This window comes from Balaenoptera ricei, chromosome 13, assembly GCF_028023285.1.
Source record: "Balaenoptera ricei isolate mBalRic1 chromosome 13, mBalRic1.hap2, whole genome shotgun sequence".
In the NCBI taxonomy this organism is placed as follows: Eukaryota; Metazoa; Chordata; class Mammalia; order Artiodactyla; family Balaenopteridae; genus Balaenoptera; species Balaenoptera ricei.
Window position 1 is genome coordinate 63,636,621 of NC_082651.1, and position 25,677 is coordinate 63,662,297.

The 25,677-nt window shown below is 40.8% G+C and overlaps 1 protein-coding gene across 3 annotated transcripts in view; it reads left to right on the forward strand.

Moving 5' to 3' along the window:
• The window catches only part of STPG4 (sperm-tail PG-rich repeat containing 4), a 60,818-nt gene that overhangs the window by 12,977 nt on the left and 22,164 nt on the right, over window positions 1–25,677 (forward strand). For 2 of the 3 annotated variants that reach the window (XM_059943407.1, XM_059943406.1), the window contains exons 4-6: window positions 3,262–3,326; window positions 4,138–4,192; window positions 23,176–23,280. In XM_059943407.1, coding sequence (XP_059799390.1) covers window positions 3,262–3,326; window positions 4,138–4,192; window positions 23,176–23,280 — 225 coding nt within the window. Of the gene's footprint in view, window positions 1–3,261; window positions 3,327–4,137; window positions 4,193–23,175; window positions 23,281–24,497; window positions 24,567–25,677 lie in introns of those variants that run through there. The other variant, XM_059943408.1, reaches the window with a different exon arrangement.

Genomic DNA, 25,677 nt, shown 5'->3' on the forward strand with positions numbered 1-25,677 from the left:
GTATCAGGAACTGGTAAGCACAGAGAGTGGGATGTGTGAAGGAAGGGAGGGAGGGAAGGAAAGAGAATGAGAAGCCAGGGGAAGACTGACTGGACCTCCAGAACTTCCTATGTTCAAGGAGCTGGCAGGGAGGAGTTATATTACCGAATCCTGGGGAGAATCCTTCCCAAAATGGAAAGATTCTATGGTGTTCCTCCTTCTTAGAATCCCTCTCTTGCCTCCCTCAAGGAAGTCTTACCTTCCTTAAAACCCCACTCAAATCTCACTGTCTTTACCATCTTTAGATCCCCCAGTTGGATTTATTTATTTATTTCCCCCCAGCTTTATTGAGGTGTAATTGACAAATAAAATCGAATATATTTAAGGTGTACAACATGATGATTTGTTTTATATATATACACACACACACACACACACACACACATATTGTGAAATGATTACCACAATCAAGTTAATTAGCACATCCATCACCTCACACGGTTACCATTGTGTGTGTGTGTGTGTGTGTGTGTGTGTGATAAGAGCACATAAGAATGGGGACTTCCCTGGCAGTCCAGTGGTTAAGACTCCAAACTTCTACTGTGCAGGTTCGATCCCTGGTTGCAGAACTAAGATCCCACATGCCATGAGACACAGCCAAATAATTAAAAGAAAAACAAAAAAACAAAACCACAAAGCACATAAGATCTTCTCTCTTAGCAGTTTTCAAGTATACAATACAATATTATTAACTATAGTCACCATGCTCTACATTTTATCTCCAGAACTTATTCATCTTATAATAAAGTTTGTACCTTTTGACCAACATCTCCCCATTTCCCCCACCTGCCAATCTGGGAACCACCATTTTACTCTCTGTTTCTATGAGTACAGCCCTTTTAGATTGCACATATAAGTGTTACAAAACGGTATTTGTCTTTCTCTGGCTTATTCAACTTGGCATAATATTCTCCAGGTTCATCCATGTTGTTGCAAATGGTAGGCTCGCCTTCTTTTTTATGGCTGAACAACATTCCAATATAGTATATGCATTAAGGGAATATATATCACATTTTCATTATCCATTCACCCATGGATGGGCACCTAGGTTATTTCCATAGCTCGGTTATTGTGAATAATGCTGCAGTGAACATGGGACTGCAGGTACCTCTTCCAAATATTGATTTTGTTTCCTTCAGATATATACCCAGAAGTGGGATTGCTAGATCATATGGTAGTTCTGTTTTTATTTTTTGAGGAGCCTCCATACTGTTTTCCATAATGGCTATACAACTTTATATTCCCACCAAAGTGCACAAGGGTTCCCTTTTCTCCACGTCCTCACCAACACTAGTTATTTCTTGTCTTTTTGATAATAGCCATTCTAACTGGTGTGAGGTGATATCTCATTGTGGTTTTGATTTTCATTTCCCTGATGATTAGTGATGTTGAGCACCTTTCCATGTACTTGTTGGTCATTTGTCTGTCTTCTATGGCAAAGTGTCTATTCAGGTCTTTTGCCCGTTTTTAAATTTGTTTACTTGTCTTTTTGCTATTGAGTTGTATGAGTTCCTTATATATTTTAGATATGAACACCTTATCAGATATATGGTTTGCAAATATTTTCTCCCATTCCTTAGGTTGCCTTTGCATTTTATTGATTGTTTCCTTGGCTATACTTTGATGTAGTCCCACTTGTTTATTTTTGCTTTTGTTGCCTGTACTTTTGGTGTCATATCTAAAAAAATCATTGCCGAGACCAATGTCAAGGAGATTTTTCTGTATGTTTTCTTTTAGGTGTTTTATCATTTCATATGTTATGTAAGTATTCAATCATTTTGAGTTAGTATTTGTGCATAAGATAGGGTTTAGTTTTGTTCTTTTGCATGTGGATATCCAGTCTCCCCAATACCATTTATTGAAGGGACTATCCTTTCCCTATTGTGTATTCTTGGTGCCCTTGTCAAAGATTAGTTGACTGTTTCTGTGTGGATTTATTTCTGGGCTCTCTATTTTCTTCCATTAGTCTATGTGTCTGTTTTTATTCTGGTATCATACTGTTTTGATTACTGTAGCTCTGTAATATAGTTTGAAATCAGGAAGTGTGATCTCTCCAGCTTTGTTCTTCTTTCTCACGATTGCTTTGACTATCTGGTGGGGCCGTTTGTGGTTCCATACTGAATTTAGGATCGTTTCTTCTATATCTTTGAAAAAATGCTACTGGGATTTTGATAGAAATTGCACTGAACCTGTAGATTGCTTTGGATAATATGGATATTTTAACAATATTAATTCTTCTAATCCATAAACATGGGATATCTTTCCATTTATTTGTGTCTTCTTCAGTTTCTTTCATCAGTGTCTTATAGTTTTCAGTGTACAGATCTTCCATCTCCTTAGTTAAATTTATTCCTAAGTATTTTATGTTTTGGTGCTATTGTAAATGAGATTGTTTTCTTAATTTCTTTTTCAGATACTTCATTGTTAGTGTATAGAAACTCAACTGATTTTTTTTTCAACTGATTTTTGTATGTTGTTTTTGTATCCTGCAACTTTACTGAATTTGCTTATTAGTTCAAACAGTTTTTTGGTGGAGTCTTTAGAGTTTTTTATATATAAGATTATGTCATCTGCAAACAGGGACAGTTTTACTTCTTCCTTTCCAATTTGGTTGCCTTTTATTTCTTTTTCTTGCCTAATTACTCTGGCTAGGACTTCCAGTACTATGTTGAATAGGAATGGAGACATAGGCACCCTTGTCCTGTTCCTGACCTTAGAGGAAATGCTTTTAGCTTTTCACCATTGAGTATGTGATGTTAGCTCTTGGTCACCCAGTTGGGTTAATCTCTCCCTATCCCCGACATCTCCAATCTTTCTTTTAGTGTTGATTATAGTGTTTTATATAAGCATTGTTTATGTATTATGAGAACACTCCTGTATTCCCCACCATACCTAGCACAGTTCTTTACCAACAGAGCAGGCTCACTAACTGGTGGTCAATTGGATTTGTTGAATCTAGTACATTTAAAATATGATTAATTGTACAGCATTTTTCTCCATACCACTGTAGGCATACTGTCATAATATTCACCATGAAAAGTGAATATCTGTTGAGTGTTTTGAAGCTCTACCTTTGAAAGTGTACCTTTTCCACTCTTAAAATAGAAAATAAATTATTTAATGTTGTATGGTAATAAAGTAAAGGATTATGAATGATAGATAATAAAGTGAGTTTGAGACCTGTATTAATCTATTATTGGTGTCCTTGTCCATTCTGTGTAGTCAGTTCAGCTTTCGCCAGGACAATACGAGCTACTTCCTGCACCAGTTCCCAAGCATGCTTCCAGGTAATTATATACTTATTAAATTGCTTTTACTAATTTCACTCATGCCTTTCTATTTACATACTTAACCACCAACACTAATGACTTTTTTTTTTTTGGCTGCATTGGGTCTTTGTTGCTGTGCACGGGCTTCTCATTGTGGTGGCTTCTCTTGTGGAGCCCGGGCTCTAGGCGCATGGGCTTCAGTAGTGGCAGCACGTGGGCTCAGTAGTTGTGGTGTGTGGGCTCTAGGGCACGCGGGCTTCAATAGTTGTGGCGCTCAGGCTTAGTTGCTCCGCGGCATGTGTGATATTCGAGGACCAGGGATCTAACCTGTGTCCCCTGCACTGGCAGATGGATTCTTAACCACTGCACCACCAGGGAAGTCCCAACACTAATGACTTTTAAACCTCATTTATGCCCATCATATTAGATTAACATTTTTAAAAAATATTTATTATTTATTTATTTGGTTGCGCTGGGTCTTAGTTGCGGCTCACCAGCTCCTCAGTTGCAGCACATGGGCTCCTTAGTTGAGGCAGGTGGGCTCCTTAGTTGTGACTGGTGGGCTCCTTAGTTGTAACACGTGGGCTCCTTGTTGTGGCATGGGAACTCTTAGTTGTGGCATGCATGTGGGATCTAGTTCCCTGACCAGGGATTGAACCCGGGCCCCCTGCACTGGGAGGACAGAGTCCTATCCACTTCGCCACCAGGGAAGTCCCCAGATTAGCATTTTTAAATATTTAATGAGAGACAGGGAATATGTTAAAGATCCTCACATTAAAAAAAAAAATAGATTTAGAAGATCATATCTTTTTTTGTTTTTTTAATATAGGAGCTTTGTATTTCGTTCTACAGTTCAAAGGTTTCCAACAGGCTGCTTCACTCCTGTAAGTATGTTGGTAGACAATTAACTCATGATGAATTTGATGTTTAAAATATGCCATGATTCCTTTTTGATATATCAAGATTAACATTTCACTCATCGTAGTAGAAAAGCAATGAGTGATTAATGTAGTTGATTTAAGATATACTTAAGAGCTTCCCTGGTGGTGCAGTGGTTAAGAATCCGCCTGCCAATGCAGGGGGACACGGGTTCAAGCCCTGGTCCGGGAAGATCCCACATGCCGTGGAACAACTAAGCCCATGTGCCACAACTACTGAGCCTGCGCTGTAGAGCCCGTGAGCCACAACTACCGAAGCCCATGCACCTAGAGCCCTTGCTCCGCAACAAGAGAAGCCACTGAAATGAGAAGCCTGTGTGCAGCAACGAAGACCCAACACAGCCAAAAATAAATAAATTTTAAAAAAAGATATACTTAAAATATATCTAAAGATACACTGGGGATTTCAATAAGTAACCCATTTGTGTCAAGTTATAGAAGAAAAGTAAAGGCTCCTTTACTTTCTTTAGGTCTTGACTCATATGACTTTCTTATTGAGGTCATCTCTAGTCACCTGTTCAGAATTTCCTGTCCCTCTTTCTTGGTTTATTTTTCTCCATAGCACTCATCACTGTCTGATACATTACATTTAAAAATTTACGTATCCTGTTTTTATCTGTCTCCCCCACCAGAATGTAAGCTTCATGAAGGTGGGGATTTTTGTCTGTTTTTGTCCTGTATACCTAGTGCCTAGGAAAATGGCTTGCACATAGTGTTTGTTGAATTAATTAATTATTTAAATCATCAAAGATATTCAATATATCACTGTATGAGCAGCAAGAAAGAAAAGTAGTCCTAGTTTCTTTCCTTAAAAAAGGTGAAAATGCTTTCCTGTTTCTAAAAATTTTCAAATACATGTACATGTATTTGATAAAAATGAACTCTTTTAGATAAGTAACTAATCAGTAGGATGCCAAAATATAAAAAAAGAAAGAATGAGAAAATATGAAGTTATTTTGGGGTGTTTTGATGGACTATGATTATTTATTTGTAACTAGAAACTTGAGGGGGAAAAGATACAGCGAGCATATGAAAGAGGAGTTGAGACAACTGAACAGAGCTCAAAAACAGACTCTAGAATATGTAAAATTTTTATATTTGATAGAGATGGTATGACAAATCAGTAGGGAAAGGAAGAGCTATTTTGTGCTAGACAATTGATTAATTAACTTGTAAATATTGGACTCTTCATACCACATATTATAATAAATTCCATATTGATTAAAGAATTAAATACTTTTGAGACTATAAAACCAGGAGAAAATATATTAGCATATATCTAATTTTAGGATAAGGCTGATTTTCTGAGATAACAGCAGTGGATGAATTGCAAAGGAAAAGAAGTCTTAGATTTGATTACATAGCATTTTGAATTTTTTGTACAACAGGGAATAAACTGTAAACAAAGTTAATAGGCAAATGTGAATTAGGAAAAGTATTTTCAACATACATGGCAGATAAACGGTTAATGGCCTTATCTAAAATTCTCTTAATGATTTATAGGAAAAACACCAATAGAAAAGTAAAACGGATGAAGGCAGTGAATAGACAATTCATAAAATAAGAAATTCAGATATCCAATAAATGTGAAAAAATTTTTATTCACTAACACTTAAGTGTGAGAAACTAAAAAGCTAATTGAAAGCCTTCTGTATGTGGGTGGTGTGGTGGGCTAAATAATAGACCACGAAGATTTGCCCACGTCCTAATGCCCAGGACCTATAAATGTTACCAGATGGCAAAAACTTTGCAGATGTGAGTATGTTAGGGATCTTGAAGTGGAAAAATTATCCTGGATTATCCAGTGGGCCCTAAATGCAATCACAAATGTCCTTATAAAACAGAGGCAGAGGGAAATTTAAGAAAGGAGGAGAAAGCAATGTGACCAGGGAGGTGGAGATTTGAGTGATGCGGCCAAAAGCCAAGGAAGGCGGCACCACCAGAAGCTGGAAGAGGCAGGGAATGGATTCCAACAGTCTCCAGAGGGACCACAGGCCTCCCGACACCTTGATTTCAGCTCAGTGAAATTGATCTGGGACTTCTGGCCTCTAGGACTATGAGAGAGTAAAACTCTGGTTTTTTTTTTTGTTTGTTTTTTTTATGACTGTGTTGGGTCTTCGTTTCTGTGCGAGGGCTTTCTCTAGTTGCGGCAAGTGGGGGCCACTCTTCACCGCAGCGCGCGGGCCTCTCACTATCGCGGCCTCTCTTGTTGCGGAGCACAGGCTCCAGACGCGCAGGCTCAGTAATTGTGGCTCACGGGCCTAGTTGCTCCACGGCATGTGGGATCTTCCCAGACCAGGGCTCGAACCTGTGTCCCTGCATTGGCAGGCAGATTCTCAACCACTGCGCCACCAGGGAAGCCCAATTCTGTTGTTTTAAGCCACCAAATTTCTGGTAATTTGTTATAGCAGCCACAGGAAACTAATACAGGTGGGGATTATTTCCAGGTGGATTTCACAGTAGACTGATAAGATGAGGACTGGCTTTTCCCCTCTGTAGCTCATAAATGTTTGTATCTGTTAGGCTTTCTCTTTTGAACTTGTCAGTTGCTTCAGAATGACTCCTCAGCCTCCTGCCTAGGCTATAAGCTAGTTGCCAGTGTTCTGGTTACTGAGTGGGGGAACGGGCTGGGCTGGGGTGGTGGTGTCTCACCATTCGTTATGCAGAAGTTCTCTCTCTCTTTTTTAATTGAAGTATAGTTGATTTACAATATTTTGTTAGTTTCAGGTGTACAGCAAAGTGATTCTGTTTTATATGTATATTTTTTTCAGATTATTTTCAGTTACAGGCTATTACAAGATATTGAATATAGTCCCTGTGCTATACAGTAAATCCTTGTTGCTTATCTGTTTTATGTGTAGTAGTTTATATCTATTAATCCCATACTCCTACTTTATCCTCCCCTCCACCTTTGGTAACCATAAGTTTGTTTTCTATGTCTATTCCTGTTTTGTATATAGATTCCCTTACATTATTTTTTAGATTCTACATGTGAGCGATATCGTATGGTATTTGTCTTTCTCCTTCTGACTTCACTTAGTATGATAATCTCTAGGTCCATCCATTTTGCTGCAGATGGGAATATTTCATTCTTTTTTATGGCTGAGTAATATTCCATTGTATATATACATACCACATCTACTTTGTCCATTCATCTGTTGATGGGCATTTGAGTTGTCTCCATGTTTGGTTGTTGTAACTAGTGCTGCTATGAAAATTGGGGTGCATATATCTTTCAAATTAGAGTTTTCATGTTTTCCAGGTATGTGCTCAGGGATGAGGTTGCTGGATGGTATGGTAACTCTATTTTTAGTTTTTTAAGGAACCTCCATACTGTTCTCCATAGTGGCTGCACCAACTTACATTCCTACCAACGGTGTAGGAGGATTCCCTTTTCTCCACATCCTCTCCAGCATTTATTATTTGTAGACTTTTTGATCATGGTTATTCCGACCAGTGTGAGGTGATACCTCATTGTAGTTTTGATTTGCAGCGATGCTGAACATCTTTTCATGTGCTTGTTGGCCATCTGTATGTCTAGAAGTTCTCTTAATTCCTGTTTTCAGTAAAAGCCCCTGTCCTAACAGTGCCTGGGGCTCCTGGGTCCAGATCTCTGGCTCAGTCTCCCTGGAAACGAAAACCTCTGTCTCCTACAGGGATGAGGGAAGGGTAGCTACCTGACTGCTGGGAGTAGGTAGGTAGGGACCTGGGGAAAAGACACTCAGTCAATCTTCCTGCTTGCAGCCTTACCCTCACCTCCACCTCACAGGTGTCTAAAGCCTGAAATTCCTGAGCTTTTCTTGGATTCTGGGGAGCAAATCAGCCCGCTTCTCATCAGCAGGCCCCCTCCACACACTGGGCTTTAGCTTTCTCCACCCTGGCACCTCAGGGACCATTCCTCCACGCCGTTTCACATCTTCCCCAAACACATGATCTCTGTTGGCTGTTGTCTCTTCTCTTGGTTCTGTGTGTGTGTGTACAGTTGTGTGTGTACAGGTGTATATGTCTGGGGGGAGATAGTTGTGCCTTTTTTGTTTGATCGGGGAGGAATGGAGATAAATGCATGTGTTCTGCTGGCTTTGGCAGCAAGCAGTCAAGACATCAGTTTTTTTTTTCCCCCACTGGCTGATACTGTATTTCCTTTGAAATGCATGCTTTAAATGAATGCCATGAGTTAATAATGATTTATTTACTATTAGTAAACAGACTCAGTTAAAATTAATTTGGTTTTAGTTCAGGTTAGGCATCCTGAAGGATAAGCAGCCTGGTATGTGAAATAGCACAAAGCAGTTGATTCTGACAGCTTTTGCCTTTGTTCTCATTGCTTTATGGAGGAGGAGTTTTTCGGATATCCTTATTCTGCCGTTTTCATTGATGTCACCTCATTCATCCCATTTTATAAATAAAAGTGATTCACAATTTGGAACATCCTGTCCTTCAACAAAGTGAAAAGAATACTTTCATGGAAAATGTTCCAAGACAAAGAAATAGCTCAGGGCTGTGATTCATTTCAGTCCTAAACACACACTCCCAGAGCAGACTTGCGGGTTTGTTAGATCCATAAACTTGTAAACTGCAGAGAGCAAATGGCTTTGATCCCAACGGTGGGAGATAGTGGCACGCAGTGTGAGTGTGGTGAAGAAATGATGCTTGCTAGGAGAACATCATCCCAGACCTTCCGGAGATAAATGCATTAATCCTTAGGCCTTTATCTGGAAACCGATTTGATCACTTTTATCATTCAGTTTCCTTGTTCTAGATATTAACATCATAGTCATAGAACTGTCAAGGACTCTTAGAACTAGAAGAAACTTAACTACTCTGTTGGGGTCAGTTTTGATGATGGTGATGGCCATCATTCATTGGTTTTCTGGTGCCAGGCACAGTGCTCGGTGACTGACATACCCCATATCATTTCATCCTCACTGCAATGTGGGGAGGGTGCTATTTATCATCTCTCTTTGATAGGTTAGGAAATGGAAGTCAGTGGCCCAAGGTAGAGCCAGGACTTAGACCCAGTCTATGGTGACTCAGAACCTGAGCTGCCCCGTGAGTGAGCTTGACCAAGTGACTTGCTTAATGTCTTTAGATGTGTAGAGCTGATCTGTGGTCAAATCCAAGTGGCAGACATTGTACCGTCTCTGGAGTCACAACTCCCCACTGATGACTGAGGCTTATTCATGGGGCCGGGTTGGCCTGCTTGACCCTGTGTGCAGTGGGATGAGTTCTCTCTCCTGCGAGGCCCACCTGCCAGCCTGCCTACTGGGCCTTGATCATCGAAGATCCTTACGATGGAGGGCCGCAGCTTAGGCTCCTGCTGAGAGCCTTGCTACACTGGCTTTTCTTTTCTTTTTTTAACTTTTTATTTTAATAAATGTATTTATCTAATTTTTTGGCTGCGTTGGGTCTCCGTTACTGTGAGTGGGCTTTCTCTAGTTGCGGGGAGCGAGGGCTACTCTTCGTTGCGGTGCGCGGGCTTCTCAATGCGGTGGCTTCTCTTGTTGCGGAGCACAGGCTCTAGGCACGCGGGCTTCAGTAGTTGTAGCTCGTGGGCTCTAGAGCGCAGGTTCAGTAGTTGTGGCGCATGGGCTTAGTTGCTTCGCAGCACGTGGGATCTTCCTGGACCAGGGCTCAAACCCGTGTTCCCTGCATTGGCAGGCGGATTCTTAACCACTGTGCCACCAGGGAAGTCCTAAAAAATTTTTTATTGAAGTATAGTTTATTTACCATGTTGTATTACTTTCAGGTGTACAGCAAAGTGATTCAGTTATACCTACACACATATATATACATATATATATTCTTTTTCAGATTCTTTTCCATTTTAGGTTATTACAAGATATTGAGTATAGTTTTCTGTGCTATACAGTAGGTTCTTGTTGGTTATCTATTTTATATATCTATTTTATAGTGTATATATGTTAATCCTAAATTCCTAAAGGACATTTTCAAACCTGCAAAAATTCATAAGAATTACCTCCAAGATACCCTTTTTAAAGATGCCATTGGTGATAAAATACAGCAAAACAAAGGAGTAATCCAGAAAGAGGAAGGGATGGGATCCAGGAGAAAGTGGATCCAACTCGGGAAAGTAGTTAAAAGATGTCCCAGGTGGACGACTGTATAGCAGGCTGAGAGAGAAACCAATCCACATTTGAGAAAGAAACTAAAGAACTCCAGAAGGAATGTTTCTAAGGAAAAAGGGACTCAAGAACAGCTGATGTGATGGGAAAATTTAAGAAAGTATGTATAGCAAAGTGTGCAAGTGAAAAAACAAGGCACTAATTAACTCCAGGTAAAACAAAAGATGGTGCAAGACAAGAAATCATATTATATAACTTGACTCTGCAAGGAATAATATTTATTTAGTAAACATTGGTTAGTGATTTAAAATGCTACTTTGAGTGGATAGGGAGAGAGGAATAGTGGATAGAGCAAGAGAGCCATATCTTCATTTATTCCAGGACGTCACCAAGAGATAATTTCTAAAATATAAATTAAGGAATAACAGTATGAACATATTATTTAGTGATAAGGAAATAACTTCCAGAAGAACAACTAAGAGTTAAAAATAGCTGTCTTAGGCTCTCTAGAGCCTGCTCAGACACGTGTGCCTAAGACGTATGTGGAAAAGATGTTTCTAAGAGTGCTAGCTGCCTAAAAGAATCAGAATAGTATCATTTCAGTGAAAGAACTGTGTTCACCATCCTGTGCTGCATGTTATACACTCTTAAAAACAAAACCCATTAGGGAATGAAATTGGAGAGGGATGAGACCAAAGACTTCTGTTTTTCATTATAAGGCTTTTGGTTCCAGGTGATTTTTAAAATGATTTTTATCTATAAATTTAATAAAATATCTTAAAATTTAAGTAAAAATATATTTAAAAATTTAAGTTAGAATAAAAATGAATGAATAAAATTTGGAAAATATAGAAAATTATATTTTTAAAATTTCCTGTTACTCGTAAGCAACCAATAATGTTAAGTAATTTTCTCCCTTTTTTTCCTGTGAAGTTTTAAAAACATACTTGTGATTATGGTACACTACAATTTTATATCCTTTTTTTCAATTAGCGTATGTTCCACTTTCATGTTATTAGAAATCCTGTTAAACTTTCTTTTTACTGGGTAAATAATCAAGTTATCACATCTCAGTTTATTCACCCATTCTCCTGTTGATGATTAACCTCGTTTTCAATTATTCCTGACACAGGAGTCTTCATTATCTAAGTATAACTTAACCCACAAAAAAGACCTATTAAGGTGAACCTACTTTAAATGGAATCAAAATTTCAGAGTAATCAATAAAGTTACTGAATTTTACTGAAAAAGAGTTAAACTAAATGAACCTATCTATGAAACAGAAACAGACTCACAGACATAGAGAACAGGCTGTTGGTTGTCAAGGGGGGGGGCAGCGTGGGCAGGATGGATTGAGAGTTTGGGGTTAGCAGATGCAAAGTATTATATATATAAAATGGATAAACAACAAGGTCCTACTGTAGAGCACAGGGAACTATATTCAATATCCTGTGATAAAACATAATGGAAAAGAATTTTAAAAAGAATGTATGTATGTATATATAACTGAATCACTTTGCTGTACAGCAGAAATTAACACATTGTAAATAAATCATACTTCAATTAAAAAAGGAGTTAAACTAAAAATTATGAAAATATAACTGCAACTATGTACTAAATCATATTAAAAAGGGAAATTATGTTGATTTTAGTTTATTTTTTCTGACAATATTTTATGATAGTATAGTGACATCCTTCATTTCATATTTGACATTCTAATGAAATCATAAAGAACAAATTTTAGAAAAAAATATTTGAAGGTTCATCAGTTTTCCCAAGGGTGTCTTCTTTGATATTGTAAATCATTCTTTACTGAAGTGCCAATAATGTCACAATCCTTGTCCAGCTTCTCTTCTTTCTTTTTAACTGATCTAACTTTGCTGGATCCTCATTGGTCAATCAAAGACTGTTCCTGTGATTTAGGCACTTCATTACTTACATCAGCTTCACGAAATCTTGCATTATTTGGTAAAATTTGCATTTTCATTTGAAGTGGACTTGCATTTTATTTGCAGTGTGTCGTTGAATATCATTTAATGAGGGAGAGAAACTGACTCACAAAGAACCTCACCTGTCTGCAGTGGTGGATGCTAGTGTTAAGCAGGGAGGGATATTTGAATAGGATATAATTTTATTAGTGGTCAGCTCTTTGGAGAATTCTTTTGTGCTTTGACAAATTCTGTCTACATTCACAGCTTTGTTATGCAAGGACAATGGTGCTGAATACATAGATCGAAAGACTAATGCTATGATAAGACAACGCATAAAGTCTTTTCTAAACTTAGGAATCATTTTTTATAGATCATCACAAATAAGATTTACTAGAGTAGAGATTATATACAGGTTCTTGATCTGTTTAAAGAAGTATTACATTAATTTATATCTCCACCGACAATCAAGAGAGTACCAGGGGACTTCCCAGGTGGCGCAGTGGTTAAGAATCCGCCTGCCAGTGCAGGGGACATGGATTCAGACCCTGGTCTGGGAAGATTCCACATGCTGCGGAGCAGCTAAGCCCGTGTGCCACAACTACTGAGTCTGTACTCTAGAGTCCGCGAGCCACAACTACTGAACCCGCATGCCACAACTACTGAAGCCCACGTGCCTAGAGCCCATGCTCCTCAACAAGAGAAGACACCACACTGCAACAAAGAGTAGCCCCTGCTCTCCACAACTAGGGAAAAGCCCGCGCGCGCAGAAATGAAGACCCAATGCAGCCAAAAATAAATAAATAGATAGATAGATAGATAGATAGATAGACAGATAAACAGATTAAAAAAAGGAGACTACCGGGACTTCCCTGGCGGTCCAGTGGTTGAGACGCTGTGTTCCCAATGCAGGGGAACTAAGATCCCGTGTGCCACAGAGCTCGGCCAAAAAAAAAAAAGAGTGCCTATTTCACAAAATTTTTATAAATCTTGTTTATCGTTGTTAATTTGATGGTAAAAGAATGATATCTCATTATTTTAATCCGTAGGATCGGAGGCTACACATTCTAGTTATTTGTTAGCCAGTTCCTTGTGGCCCTTCTTGCATACTTTCTGGCCACATTCTTTACCCAATTATCTATTGGGTGGAGCTTTAACATTCATTTTTGTTGATTTGTAAAAACTCTATAGTGAAGAGATATTAACACTTCTATATGTGGAAGTTTTTCAGGGATTTTTGCCTTTTACTTTGTGTTTTTTAATATACAGAAGTTTAAAATGTAAAATTTTTTTTTTTTTAAGTTTTTTTGATGTGGACCATTTTTAAAGTCTTCATTGAATTTGTTACAACATTTCTTCTGTTTTACGTTTTGGTTTTTTGGCTGCGAGGCATGTGGGATCTTAGCTCCCTGACCAGGGATGGAACCCACACCTCCTGCATTGGAAGGCGAAGTCTTAACCACTGGACCGCCAGGGAAGTCCCTAAAATGTAAAATGTTTACGTCATCAAATTAGAGAGTTTGTAATCACCTTCTGGAATGTAAGATCCATGAAAGAAGGGGCTGTCTTATTCATCAATGCCCCCAGCACCTAGGACAGTGCCAAAAATGTGTTGAATGAATGAATGAAACCTATGTATCCTTTCCTTTTCCAAATTTCCAATTTTCCATTCCTTTTCTTTGTATCCTTTCCACCACTTAAAAAATTCCCTCCAGAGACATGACGTCACTTTAATTTTCTTTGGTTTTTTTTTGGCATTTTGGTTTTTTCTAACCAACTTGTCACTCTTATTCTTCTGAAATGCATTTTGTGTAAGGTCACAGTGTCACTTGAGCCCTGTTGATTTAGGACAGGTTGCCTCACTGTTGGTATACATGAAACCAGAAATCTGACCTGTAGATCAGGTGCAATAGAGTACGACAACCTATAGACATTCACCAAGTCACTTTAAACCCTTTAGGGAACGAGGCAGGTTATAAAAGATGGATACGTACAGGTGTGTATCTCTTCCTTCTTTCTTTCCATCATCTGTGAAAACTAGCTCATTGAAGTGTGTTAATCATTTATGCCTAGAATCTCCAGGAGCAGCCTATCAAAAAATGAGTGGATGACCATGTGAAGGCATGGCAGATTACTACACCATTTTTTAGTTGTAAAAAGTACAGTAACTTTGAATTTGAAAATCCTCCAGGGTCTTATATGCCTGAAGGCCCCTCCATGTGGATGAGCCATTATCACTTGTTAAAAAAATGCAGCCTTCTTGTTTATGTCAAGGATTCCATTGATGAATTACACTTTGTCCCAAGGTGTAGGTGGCTCTCAGGAGAAGCAGTTGGGAAGGGATTTGTCTGGTTGGAAGATGGTTTCTAATCTTCAGATTACCAGTGTAAGGTTGTATACTTATTGGCTATTTCAGTTATTGTTGAAATAATAATAATAATTGATTATGGATCAGCATAATTGTTTTGTCCATAGGAAAGACAGTGAGGAGTGTTTATGTGAGCAGTTTGGGATAGACACCAGAAGATATGTTCAACCAAAAGTAAAAAGGGCCCTTTTGTACCCACAGAAAAAAATTGTATTGGAAAATTCTACCAGCCACCATTCCCTTTTAGCACTTTGATAATAATGACCAAGCCCCTCAAATCCCCAGACCCAAAGGCACAGTTCCCTCATAGCAGGATTTTTTTTAAAGAGTAGAAAACAAACTGCAACAAACCCCAGTCATTCTTATCCAAGCAAAGTGGACAAAGTAAAACTTGTCATTTGTGGTTTCTCCTCCCCTCATTCCTCCCTTTAATTTTAGCTTTTATAAATGACTCAATCTCTTGACCTACAAAAAAACTGCATGAATTTTGTTCCCTCCTGAATGCATTTCAAAATTCGGGCATTAAGGATAGCAGATATTCTGCACAACTTCTTTGAACATATAGGGGACACTGATGACTTTATTTAATACTCCCATTAAGGTAAGGAGAAGTAAGGAAGATTTTTATTTTTCTAAATCTTTTTTCCCCAATATCTACTTGGCATGTGGACCATAACATCAGTGCTTTTTGTGTCCCTTGCTGGTGGGAGTATGTATTGAGCTATTAAAACTGTTTCTGTTAGCCCACTAGTTCCATTGTGTGAAAACCCTCATAAAGTAATAATTTATATACAGTAATATTAATCTATACAAAGAATATCATCAAGGGATTATTTATAATAGCAAGATAACAATAGCAACAATCTTGTATTCAGGAGAAAGATGTAATTTAAAAAGAATATTACATACCTACACAAAGGAATATTTTACAGCTATTAAAACAATTATTGTTAAAATTTATAAAATAGTACCAAAAATATTTATGGTCTAATGCATAGTGAAAAAATGCAGGATACAAATTGGTATGTCTATCATGATTAAAATAATGTAAAAAAATTATGTGTATGAAAAAACAGGAAATGCACCAAAATGCTTTTAGTTTCTGTGCTGAGGTGTTGTAATTAAGGGTGGTTGTTTGCTTCCTTTCTCCCTTTTGCATTACTTTTATAATTTTTCAAAATATAATTTTTAAAAGTCAGAAAAATGATAGTTTGAAGAAAAGAGCCATGGAAATGGTCAACATAAAAATATTTTGTTACTTTAATAAAAATAGTGCCATTAAAAAAAAAAAGTAGTGCCATTACTGCTACTTAATTAGGACTCAGTCATTCATATGATTTGGGGCTTCCAACAGTGATTCGCTGAGCAGTTTCTTTTCAGTGATTACTTCTCGCAGTTGTACATAAAGTGAAAAAATGAGACACATGCATCTTTCCTGACAGTAGGAATAAAATCTTACAATGTCAAATGAAAAAGTGGGTTTCTTTTATTTGACATCAGAAGTGTTTCAAGATGTTTCTGTATTTCTTAAAACCAGACAAGCCTATAAAAAATAAGGAAAGGATCAGATAAACAGGGAAGAGTCTGTACAGACACAAATGAGCGTTATGTGACTTATCTGTTTTAGTCACATTTGATAGAAGTTTGAAAAGGTGATAGCAGATCCATGGCATACTCCCTGCATTAAAACTAGCGTTATGAAAGAATGCTGAATCATTTCAGTTATTTCTGCATTTAAGGAATTACTTCAGTTAAAAACTAAGCTGCTAGTTTAAAATTCCGTGAGGAGCACGGAATTAGTAAACATGGTCACATTGAAAAAAAACCAAATGGACATCTGACTGAATGGAATCTGAAAGTTTAGATGAGTAAAACAGGTCCCAGGGTCAGTCTCCTCAAAGATGAGTTCACTTGTAGGTGACGTTTTTGGAAAGATATAACCTTTCAAATATAACTACTAGGGTTTTTAAGAAGTACAGAGCTTCAGAGGTATCATCAATTCTTAATTTCAAATGTGAATAACTTTTGGCCCCTGCCAGGTTTGTTGCTACCCCACCCACCAGCAGGCATGTCTCCTTTCTCTGAACCTGTAGACCGATAGTTACAGAATTCTAGAATTTCCCAAGTTGGATACACCCTGCCACATGCCTCCTCCTGAATTCCCACAGAGGCAGCCCTAGCTCCTCTCTTTGCCCACCACCACACAGGGTTCCACCTCCTTGCTGGGGCATCTGTTTTATTTTGGGCAGCGTGGTCCAGCTATCACACCCATCCACCACACCAAATTTGGGGGAGATCATTTTTACCACCACGTCTAGTCATTTCAGTTTATGTTGCATATTTCTTATGTTTTACATGTGTATATATAGACATTTGGGGCCATACATTTTATCTCTGACCTTTTCTCTTTTCAAGTATGATGCGTTGAAAGTTGTTTGCGCCTAGGATCAGTAGGGACGGACTGTGTGCTCTTTCTAGGTTCCCTTTAGCTTTATGATTTTAAAGGAAAATAGCTTAGAACTAAGTACTGATACCTCCCAGCGCTGAGAAGCAAGGTCAGTCACTGGTTCTGGCTTCTGCAGCTGAGGTGCTAAGTCATTTGTTTCTAACCCCACTGAGCCTCACTTATTTGTCTGTTCAATGGAGGTAATAGCACTTCCTCCACGGGGCTGTTGTGAGCATCAAATGAGAGGGTATGTGAATGAAGGCTGGGAGCTAGAGATGGTGGCAGGGATGGGGTAGCCCTCTGGCCGTGCAGAAGGTCCTTGGGAGCTTGCGGTGGGCAGTGGTGGAGACTGCCTGCTGAGTCTGCTTCAGACCAGGCTGGAGAGATGCCCTGGATGATCAGCACACCTGCCTGCAAACGAGAAGCCTTCAGGAAACTGAGGACTCGTAGATTGGACATACATAGGTGACATTTGACAGTTTACATCTGCAATTAAATCGTAAAACCATTCTTAGTGTTAATACACATGTGAAAAAACAACAAAGTGGTAACTGTCACAAGCCAGGTGAATTTCAGGTCCCTAACCCTATTTTTTGACAGGAGCCTATGCACTTTTTATTTCATTCCTGTGATGCCGTGAATTTGTCCCAACAGGGTTAGAATAAACAATATCCTCCTTTCAGGCTTGCCCTGAGGCCCTGCCCCTTTTGATGTTCCCTAATCCTTCCCATTACTTCTTCTTACACAGACCCTTCCTCCAGACTTTTTGCCCTGCAAACTCCTCCTCCTCCCTGTTCTTTTGGTCTTAGCTCAAATGCACTTCTTTAAAGAGCTTCTCAGGCCCCTCAGGCCAGATCAGTTTACCCTCTTACATGCTCTCATGGCACCATATATGTCCTCTGTGTGATACTCCACACATTCATCATATTTTTGTAAGGTAGACATTCCCTAGTGGAATGTAAACCCCATGAGAGTAGGAAACATGCCTACCTTGTCAATTAAGACTGAGTTCTGCTGCCACTAACAGAGCCCACAGGTAACAATATTAGAAACAAGATAGGAACTTATTTCTCTCTTATATAAAGTACCTGCAGTAGGCAGTTTAGGGCTGGTGTGGTAATTCTGCAGCATCAGATTTCTGTGTGCTGCTCTGCTAAGCATTGCTTCTACACCCATGGTCCCAGAGAGCTGAGAACATGGGACCAGGCAGGAGGGCAGGGAAGATGGATGAGCTGCCCCCTCCTTTAGGATGCTCCTTAGAATTTGCATACACCTCTTCTACCTCCATCCTATTGGCCAGAAATCAGCTATGTGGCCACACCTAGCTGCAAGGGAGGCTGGGAAATTCAGTCTTTATTCTGGGTGGACATGTGCCCAGTTTAAAATTGTCCTAATACTAAGGAATTAGGAGAACAGAGATTGGGAGACAATCATATACCACTGTATTCCCAACTCCCAGCACAGTGTCTGGCACATTGTATATTGTTTGAATGAAGAAATGAACTGAACACTTACGTATTCATTTGCTAGGGCTGCCATAATAAAGGACTGAGGTGGCTTAAACAACAGAAATTTATTGTCTCTGTTCTAGAGGCTAGAAGTCCAAGATCAAGGTGCCAGCAGTTTTGGTTCCTTTCGAGTGAGGGAAAGTCAGTTCCATGCCTCTCTCATAGCTTCCTGTGGTCTCCTGGCCATCTTTGGCATTCCTTGGTTTGTAGATCTCTGCCTTCATCTTCACGTGATGTTTTCCCCGTCTGTGTGTCTCTGTGCCCAAAATTCCCCCCTTTTAAAGGATACCATTCATATTGGATTAGGGCCTATCCTAATGACCTCATCTTAACTTAACTACATCCGGAGTGACCTTATTACCAAGTAAGGTCACATTGTGAGGTACTGGGAATTCCAAATCCACAGGTCTTAAGAATTTGGGGGGAACACCATTCAACATTCAACGTAATTCAACACACCAAAAACTCATAGGATTTATGGATTTGGGAGAACATAATTCAACACACAAATCGTGGGATAATTTCATCTACTCTGACGCAGTCTTTCAGAGGCACCTGGCGCCTCTCAATTCCTGAGCGGTGTTGTGTAGATAAGCCAGTCCCATCCTCTCAGCCCTGGAGGAGGGGTGTGATCAGTGGCAGGTGAGGGGGTGGCAAGGCTTTTACCCAAGGCCTACAACGGTACTGAGCAGTATTGCACATTAGGGGTTGGAACCAAATAGGTCAAGAAGGCCAAGGTGGAGGCTATGGTATGTCTTCATGGTATGACACGGTCCCAGGAGCACTCCAGAAAAATGAGTGAGACCCATGCATTCCGAGTCCTTTGCAGTGAGTGGAAAGCCCCTGCTCTTTGTAACATCCCACTGAGATCAAACTTACCTAGCACAGGCCAGGTGCACCAAGGGCCTGGTTTGCAATCTTGAAGCCATGCAGCTAGCTCTGCCCTCACTCAGCACCATCCTAGCTCCTCACATCTTCATTTATTCTTTTTTGGTGTTTCTGTTTGCCTGTGTCCCTCACTGGACCATAAACTCCTCTAGGTCGATGATAGTATTTTATTCATCATAAAATACTATCATACATAAAATACTGTGTAATCCCTTAAGGTTAAGATTGTCCTCGAGTAGAAACTCAATTAGATAAGACTTTTTCAAAGGCAAGAGAAAGATATGATCATCTTACCCAGGAGGGTTGAGATGTAATCATGCCCCGAATCGAGGAATGGGAACTATAAAAGGTTCCTGTCGTTTCTTTTGGCAGCAGGTTCTGGGATTCTAGGAAGGTGATAATTCTGTTCTCCCTTGGCACCAGATGTCAATGGTCTTTGAAAAGTTTAGTTTGGGAAACCCAGAGTTGCCAAAGCATGGCCCTGATGATAGGAAGGTTTAAGAAATGGTCCATCCAATTTGTGCAAGAGGTGCTTAGTACTGCTGATGAACCTGGGTGCCACCCTTCACCCACACATCGTATATAATGTGGTCCAGAGTTCTGGATCATGCTCAGAGATCGCCAGCGAACCAGAGAGCAGAATCCTCAACTTCAGGGAGGAGTAGGACACAGTTAAATGTCCTTCTTTTTTTTTTTTTAATTGATATATAGTTGATGTACAATATTATATAAGTTACAGATGTACAATATAGTGATTTACAATTTTTAAAGGGTAGTTATTATAAAATATTGGTCATATTCCCTGTGTGGCACAATATATCCTTGTAGCTTATTTTATACATAATAGTTTGTACCTCTTAATCTCCTATCCCTATATTACCCCTCCCTGTCCTCCTTGTTTTAAACCCGCCTCTCGTTGAACCGGGTCCATTTCTCAACACACATTCAGAGGCATCCTGGACCAAGTCCCCTTCCCTCCTTTCAGCTCTGCCCACTTGCTATCCTTGGTTAGGACAGAATCGGGGACTCTGCTGGAGCTGCTTCCCACCCATTGCAGGGCCCTGGCCTGACCATTACTTCTCACTTAGAGCAGGATTCCTGTGGCTTCTGGAATATGAACTTGGGCCCATATCCACTTCCTTAATGTTCCCCACTTAAAAGATCCCATGTAACACATGGGGGGCAAATAGCATTTAGTAATTTCTTTCTTCCCTAAGTCTCAGGCCCTTTGATTCAGATGACCAGGCACACGTAGGGAGGCTGCTGGATGGCATAGGCCCACATCAGGGCTTCGCCAGGCCTGGCACCTGGCCTCCCAAGCAGCTCATGACTTGGAAGCTTAGAAGTGAAAGCCACATGAGGCTTGGGGGGAAAGGGTGCAGGTCACAGCGTTTCTTAGCCATCCCGCAGACAGCTAGGCTGTCGTAAGTATAGAGTCAGTGGTGGCACCCTCAGCAGTGTCTTTTGCCCCAGCTACCACTTTGGCTTGAGAGCTTGCATTTCTTATGGCCAAACCAAAGGGACTTTGTGCAAACCGTTCCTGTCCAGATTTCCCCGACTTTCTATGCCTGTGTTCTTATGGTAGCTTGGACTTCTCCAGTGGGAGTGCAGAGCTTGGTCACGTCGTACGGAGAGCCTTGCCCTGACAGCGATCTTTGTCCCATGGATGCATCAGGTTGAAAACATTGCTATTTTCATCTCTCTGCCATGAATTGCAAAATGATGAGGCGCATCCCTTGATTATCAGATTTGTGCTTGGCTGATAATAACAGACTTCATTCGTGGTGGATAATTGAGAATGGCAGCTCTAATTATGCTGCTGTGCCACCCAAAGGAGAACAGGGTTTTGAAAGCCTTGCTCTTAAATCCTGAGGAGGGGCTGCAGTTGGTGCTTGTTCAGCCAAAGCCATTGAGCTACCTTGTGGCTCAGCTTCATGTGTTACAGGATCTTACAGGAACATTTCTGTTCTCACCTTACTGTTCATTTTATTTTTTTCCCTACCCCCTTTTTCACTTACCCAATTTCCATATTCATTTATCTATATATTAGGTATAATTTTTTTCATATTTCAAGAGTACTTAAGTCCATCATAGAAAAATTAGAAACTGACAGTAAGCAAAAAAAAAAAAAAAGTTTCTTTTTACTCAACATGCCACCACCTGGAGAAAACTACTGTCAGTGAACATTCCATTCCCAGTTTTTTTAATGCACATTTTTTAAAGCTTGCATTGTTCACTTAACAATATTTGGGAATAGTGTTTATGTCCCTAAAAATTCATCAACCTGGATGGCTGGATGGAAGAATCACAATTTATTTAACCAGGCATACGTCACTGGTCATTCCATTTATTTCCAATTTTCAACTTTTAGAAACAATGTTATAGTGAATGTCTCTGGGGCCAAATATTTGCATACATTCTCAATTGTTTTCTTAGGAAGAATTCCTAAAAATGGAATTGCTGGGTCAAAATGATAAATATATATTGTCTTTAACTTTATACTGTAGAAAGTTTAAAGATATATACCACATAGACAGAACCCCCATGTACCCATTCGAAAATGACCAGCTCCTGGCCAGTCCATACCCCACCCACTTCCCCTAGTTCCTGTGTTGTTTAGAAACAGATCCAAGACATCATGCCAGAAAGACTCTTTTCTGTCAAATAGCACAGGTATTTGAAAATGGGAGAGGAAAAGAAGTGAATTGCTAGAAAAGAAAAAAAGGTTAACATTTTGTCTGTGTTATCTACTGTGCTGTCTGGGCTGTGTTCATTTTCCTGCCATACCTGGGCTCAGGACTCATCATTTGTCTTCTGGGTTCCTGCAACAATCTTGTAACCAGACTCCTTTCTTCTTTCTCTCCCTTTGGATAGGTATATCTGTTTTTAAGCTGTTTCATAGCTTGCCAAATTGTGCTTCAGAAAGGCTAATCAAATTAATAATACTTCCACCAGAGTCATATAGGAGTGTCCACACTGTGGATAAAGTTTTCCTCCCTCCTTCCCTCCCTCCCTCCCTCCCTTTCTTCCTCCTTCCCTCCCTCTCTTTCTTTCCTGGCCCCCACAAAAGTATCTCTTTGTTTTAATTACACCTTATTTGGTTATTAATGACCTTAAAGCCCGCCCCAGCACCCAATTTCCTCACTGCATTTCCTCTTTGTGAATTGCCTTTTGCTAACTTTTCTTTTGAGGTGTTTGTCTTTTTAAAATTGTGTTCATGCATTTCTGTTAACATCATAGCATTGTATCAATACTTAGGTCAGTGAATTGCTCTGAATACTTTTTTTTTTTTTTGGACGAAGAGAACATATACTGCATTTATATGAAAGAATAAGTATGTTTTATAAAGCTAACAGCTCAGAGCAGCAAGTCACCGTCAACAGAGGGACAAGAATGGAGCGGGGCCTGCAGGGGTGGCCAGGGGGCCTGGGAGAGGGGAGGGAATCCAGGCAGGGACAGGGGAGACTTTCACAGGTCACCTAACTCCAGTCTTCACAGTCATCCATGAGGCAGGTAAAGCAGATATTATTCCCATTCACAGTGGCTTGTGCCAGGACACACCTTAATAAGATCTTCCGAGCCCCAATCCAGGGATTTTTCTACCCTATCACACTGATTCATATGCTTATTCATAAAAGGCAAATATAGCATCAAAATATATCTGATATCACTATTTATGAAACACTTAAAAAAATTTTTTTTCTACAGCGTGAAGGCCCAGGACCAGGTCATTATAACTTGAAAATACCTTCAGTAAGTTCTGTTACTTCCTGTTTTCAATCCAGAGTACCTCGATTCTTGCCTGCCTGTTCAGTAAGTATCCTAAAAGACAGATGCGGTTGTAGGTTTTGTGGCTGGTGGGTGGGTGGGGAGTGGGCATTGGGGGTCGGATGGGGGTAGCAGAGTTATATACAATTCTAGTATATATACACTAAAATTGCTTATCAAGGCAGCAAAGGGCATAGAGCTCACTCGGCAAGCCCTCGGCCAGCTTTAGGCTCAGAGTGACTCCAGACCTGAAGCCCGTGGCTGAATTATGGGTCCAGATGAGAACAGCCAGCACAGTAATTAGCCATCGGTGTTATGTCCTGGATGCTCTGGGGGGAAACTCCTTTAATGAACTGAAGCCAGCAGTGGGCACAGGCTGCCCCCGCCCATCCAGAAACGCCATTCTTCGTGTATGTGTCTTCTGGGAGCAAAAAGTCACAGCAGAAACATTATGATTGAACCAAAGGGGACCATTAAGGCCTGAGCCATCATCCTGCCCCCAAGACTCGGGACAGACAGGGAAGAGGCTCAAGTTCATGGAGATACACAAAGAAGGTGGATTCTGGGAGTGTGCGAGAGCCTCTGGAGGCCTAGAGAAGACCAAGAAAGATGGCAAAAGCATAACATGGAGCTTATGAAAGTGGCTAGGGCTGTTGTTTGTTTAACGCTAAAAGTGTGAATTCCCTTGGCCTTGTTGTTCCCAGCCAGCACCTCAGTCTGAAAGTCCCCCAAACTCAGTGGTTTGTAGCCTTATTGGAGATGGTTAGGAAGACAGAAACACGAATTCTGCTCATAAGCAAACGGCACCACCCCGGGGTGGGGGGAGAACAAGGAGGGTGGGAGGAGCTGGGGCGGTGGGCAGGAGACAGCTGCCTGCAGGTCGCCTCCCCCAGCACCCCCTGGGTTGTCTCAGGCCATCTCGCTGCAGAGCTGCCAGCTGCGGTGCTACAGTATGGCAGCAGTGTGGTCTTTCTCTGGAGGAATACTGGGGAGGCCCCACCAATAATATTAAAAACAGACTGACGGCAGGAGGCTAGTGGATCCCTTCAGCGGATCCTCACACCCTAGTGGCATTATCATTATCCAAACACAGATTTTTGTCAGAGGTCACAGGGCTGAGCTTCCTCAGGAAGTTGGAGTCATGCTAACCAAACTCCAAGGAGACTGACAGAGAAGCCGGAAGGTGTGGTATTCATTTACAAGTGTCCAGCAAGGGGGCTGGTGTCTGGGGCCGCTGCTCTGTGGAGCGTCTCCCCTTGTAGGAAACTCGGAAGGAAGCCGACGACAATCAGAAATTTGCTTGGTGACAGTGGAATCGGGGCTGGGGGACGGAGCCGGATGTTCTCAAGGTCTGAGAACCTCAAGCAGTAGCCTCCTGAGGAGTGGCCTTGCGAGGCCTGGGCCCATGAACCTCCTGTTTGGGGACTGGCCTTCCAGGACTCCACACGCATGCTGCTTCCTCATTAAGAGCACTAATAAAGGCTTCAGCTTCCTTTGACGTCTGGCCAGGAGTTGATTAGATTTCCAGGCTGCTCCTCTGCTTTTGGCAAGGGAAACATCCTGTCGTTTAAAGCAGCTTCTGCAGGCAGCTGATCTCATCCACTCTGGGCTGACGCTCTAGTAATCCTGTTTCCACTCTCACTGTTTCCTGAAGAGATAGCAAACTGCAAGGAAGGATGGCAATGACAAGTAGGTGATGATAGGGGATAATAATAGCGGTGGTAGCCAGCGTGTGGAGCAGTACTTGCTGCCAGCCTGGTGGTGCTGTCTGTCCCTGGGGGCCCCCAGTGAACCTCAGAACCTCATTTGCTGGGTGAGGCGTGGGAAGCACGTGGCCCAGGGTCATATTGAGCCATCGGTGGTGGGACTAGGACTCAAACCCAGCCCCGTCTGACATTAAAACCCTTCCCTTAACGATACCCAGAGACACCAGTGTGTCTCTAAGATAAAATATTGGGGCCTTCAGGAATATGTGGGTGCACCTCAGCCTGGGCTGCACTGACCTCAGAAATCAAAGTCTTCGTCTATGACAATGACATTCATTTATATCTTATCACTACAGAAGAGAAGCTTTGTTTAAACAATTGGCTAAATAATTTTTCAAGAATTTCATCAAAATGAAAACATGGCTTTTCAAAATTAGAGCTCGTCAGTCCCTTGAGAAAACATCCCTCTGAGCCCAAGGTCCACAGCCCCTGGTAGTGAAGCACCTTACTCTATTATACTGGGGAAAACGATGGAAACACACGAGTCTGGGCTTTTGAGGTCAACCACCCAGGTTCAGAATCCATCCTCTCCAACCCATTACCACTAGACTGAGGTCATTGAGGGCGGAGGGGTGGGGGGAGACGCTGGCATCCCCAGGGACTGGGGGTGCCCTGGAGAAAGCGTGCCCTGAGGTGCGGGTGGGATGTGAGCCCGCCTCCCCTGGGCTGTCACTTG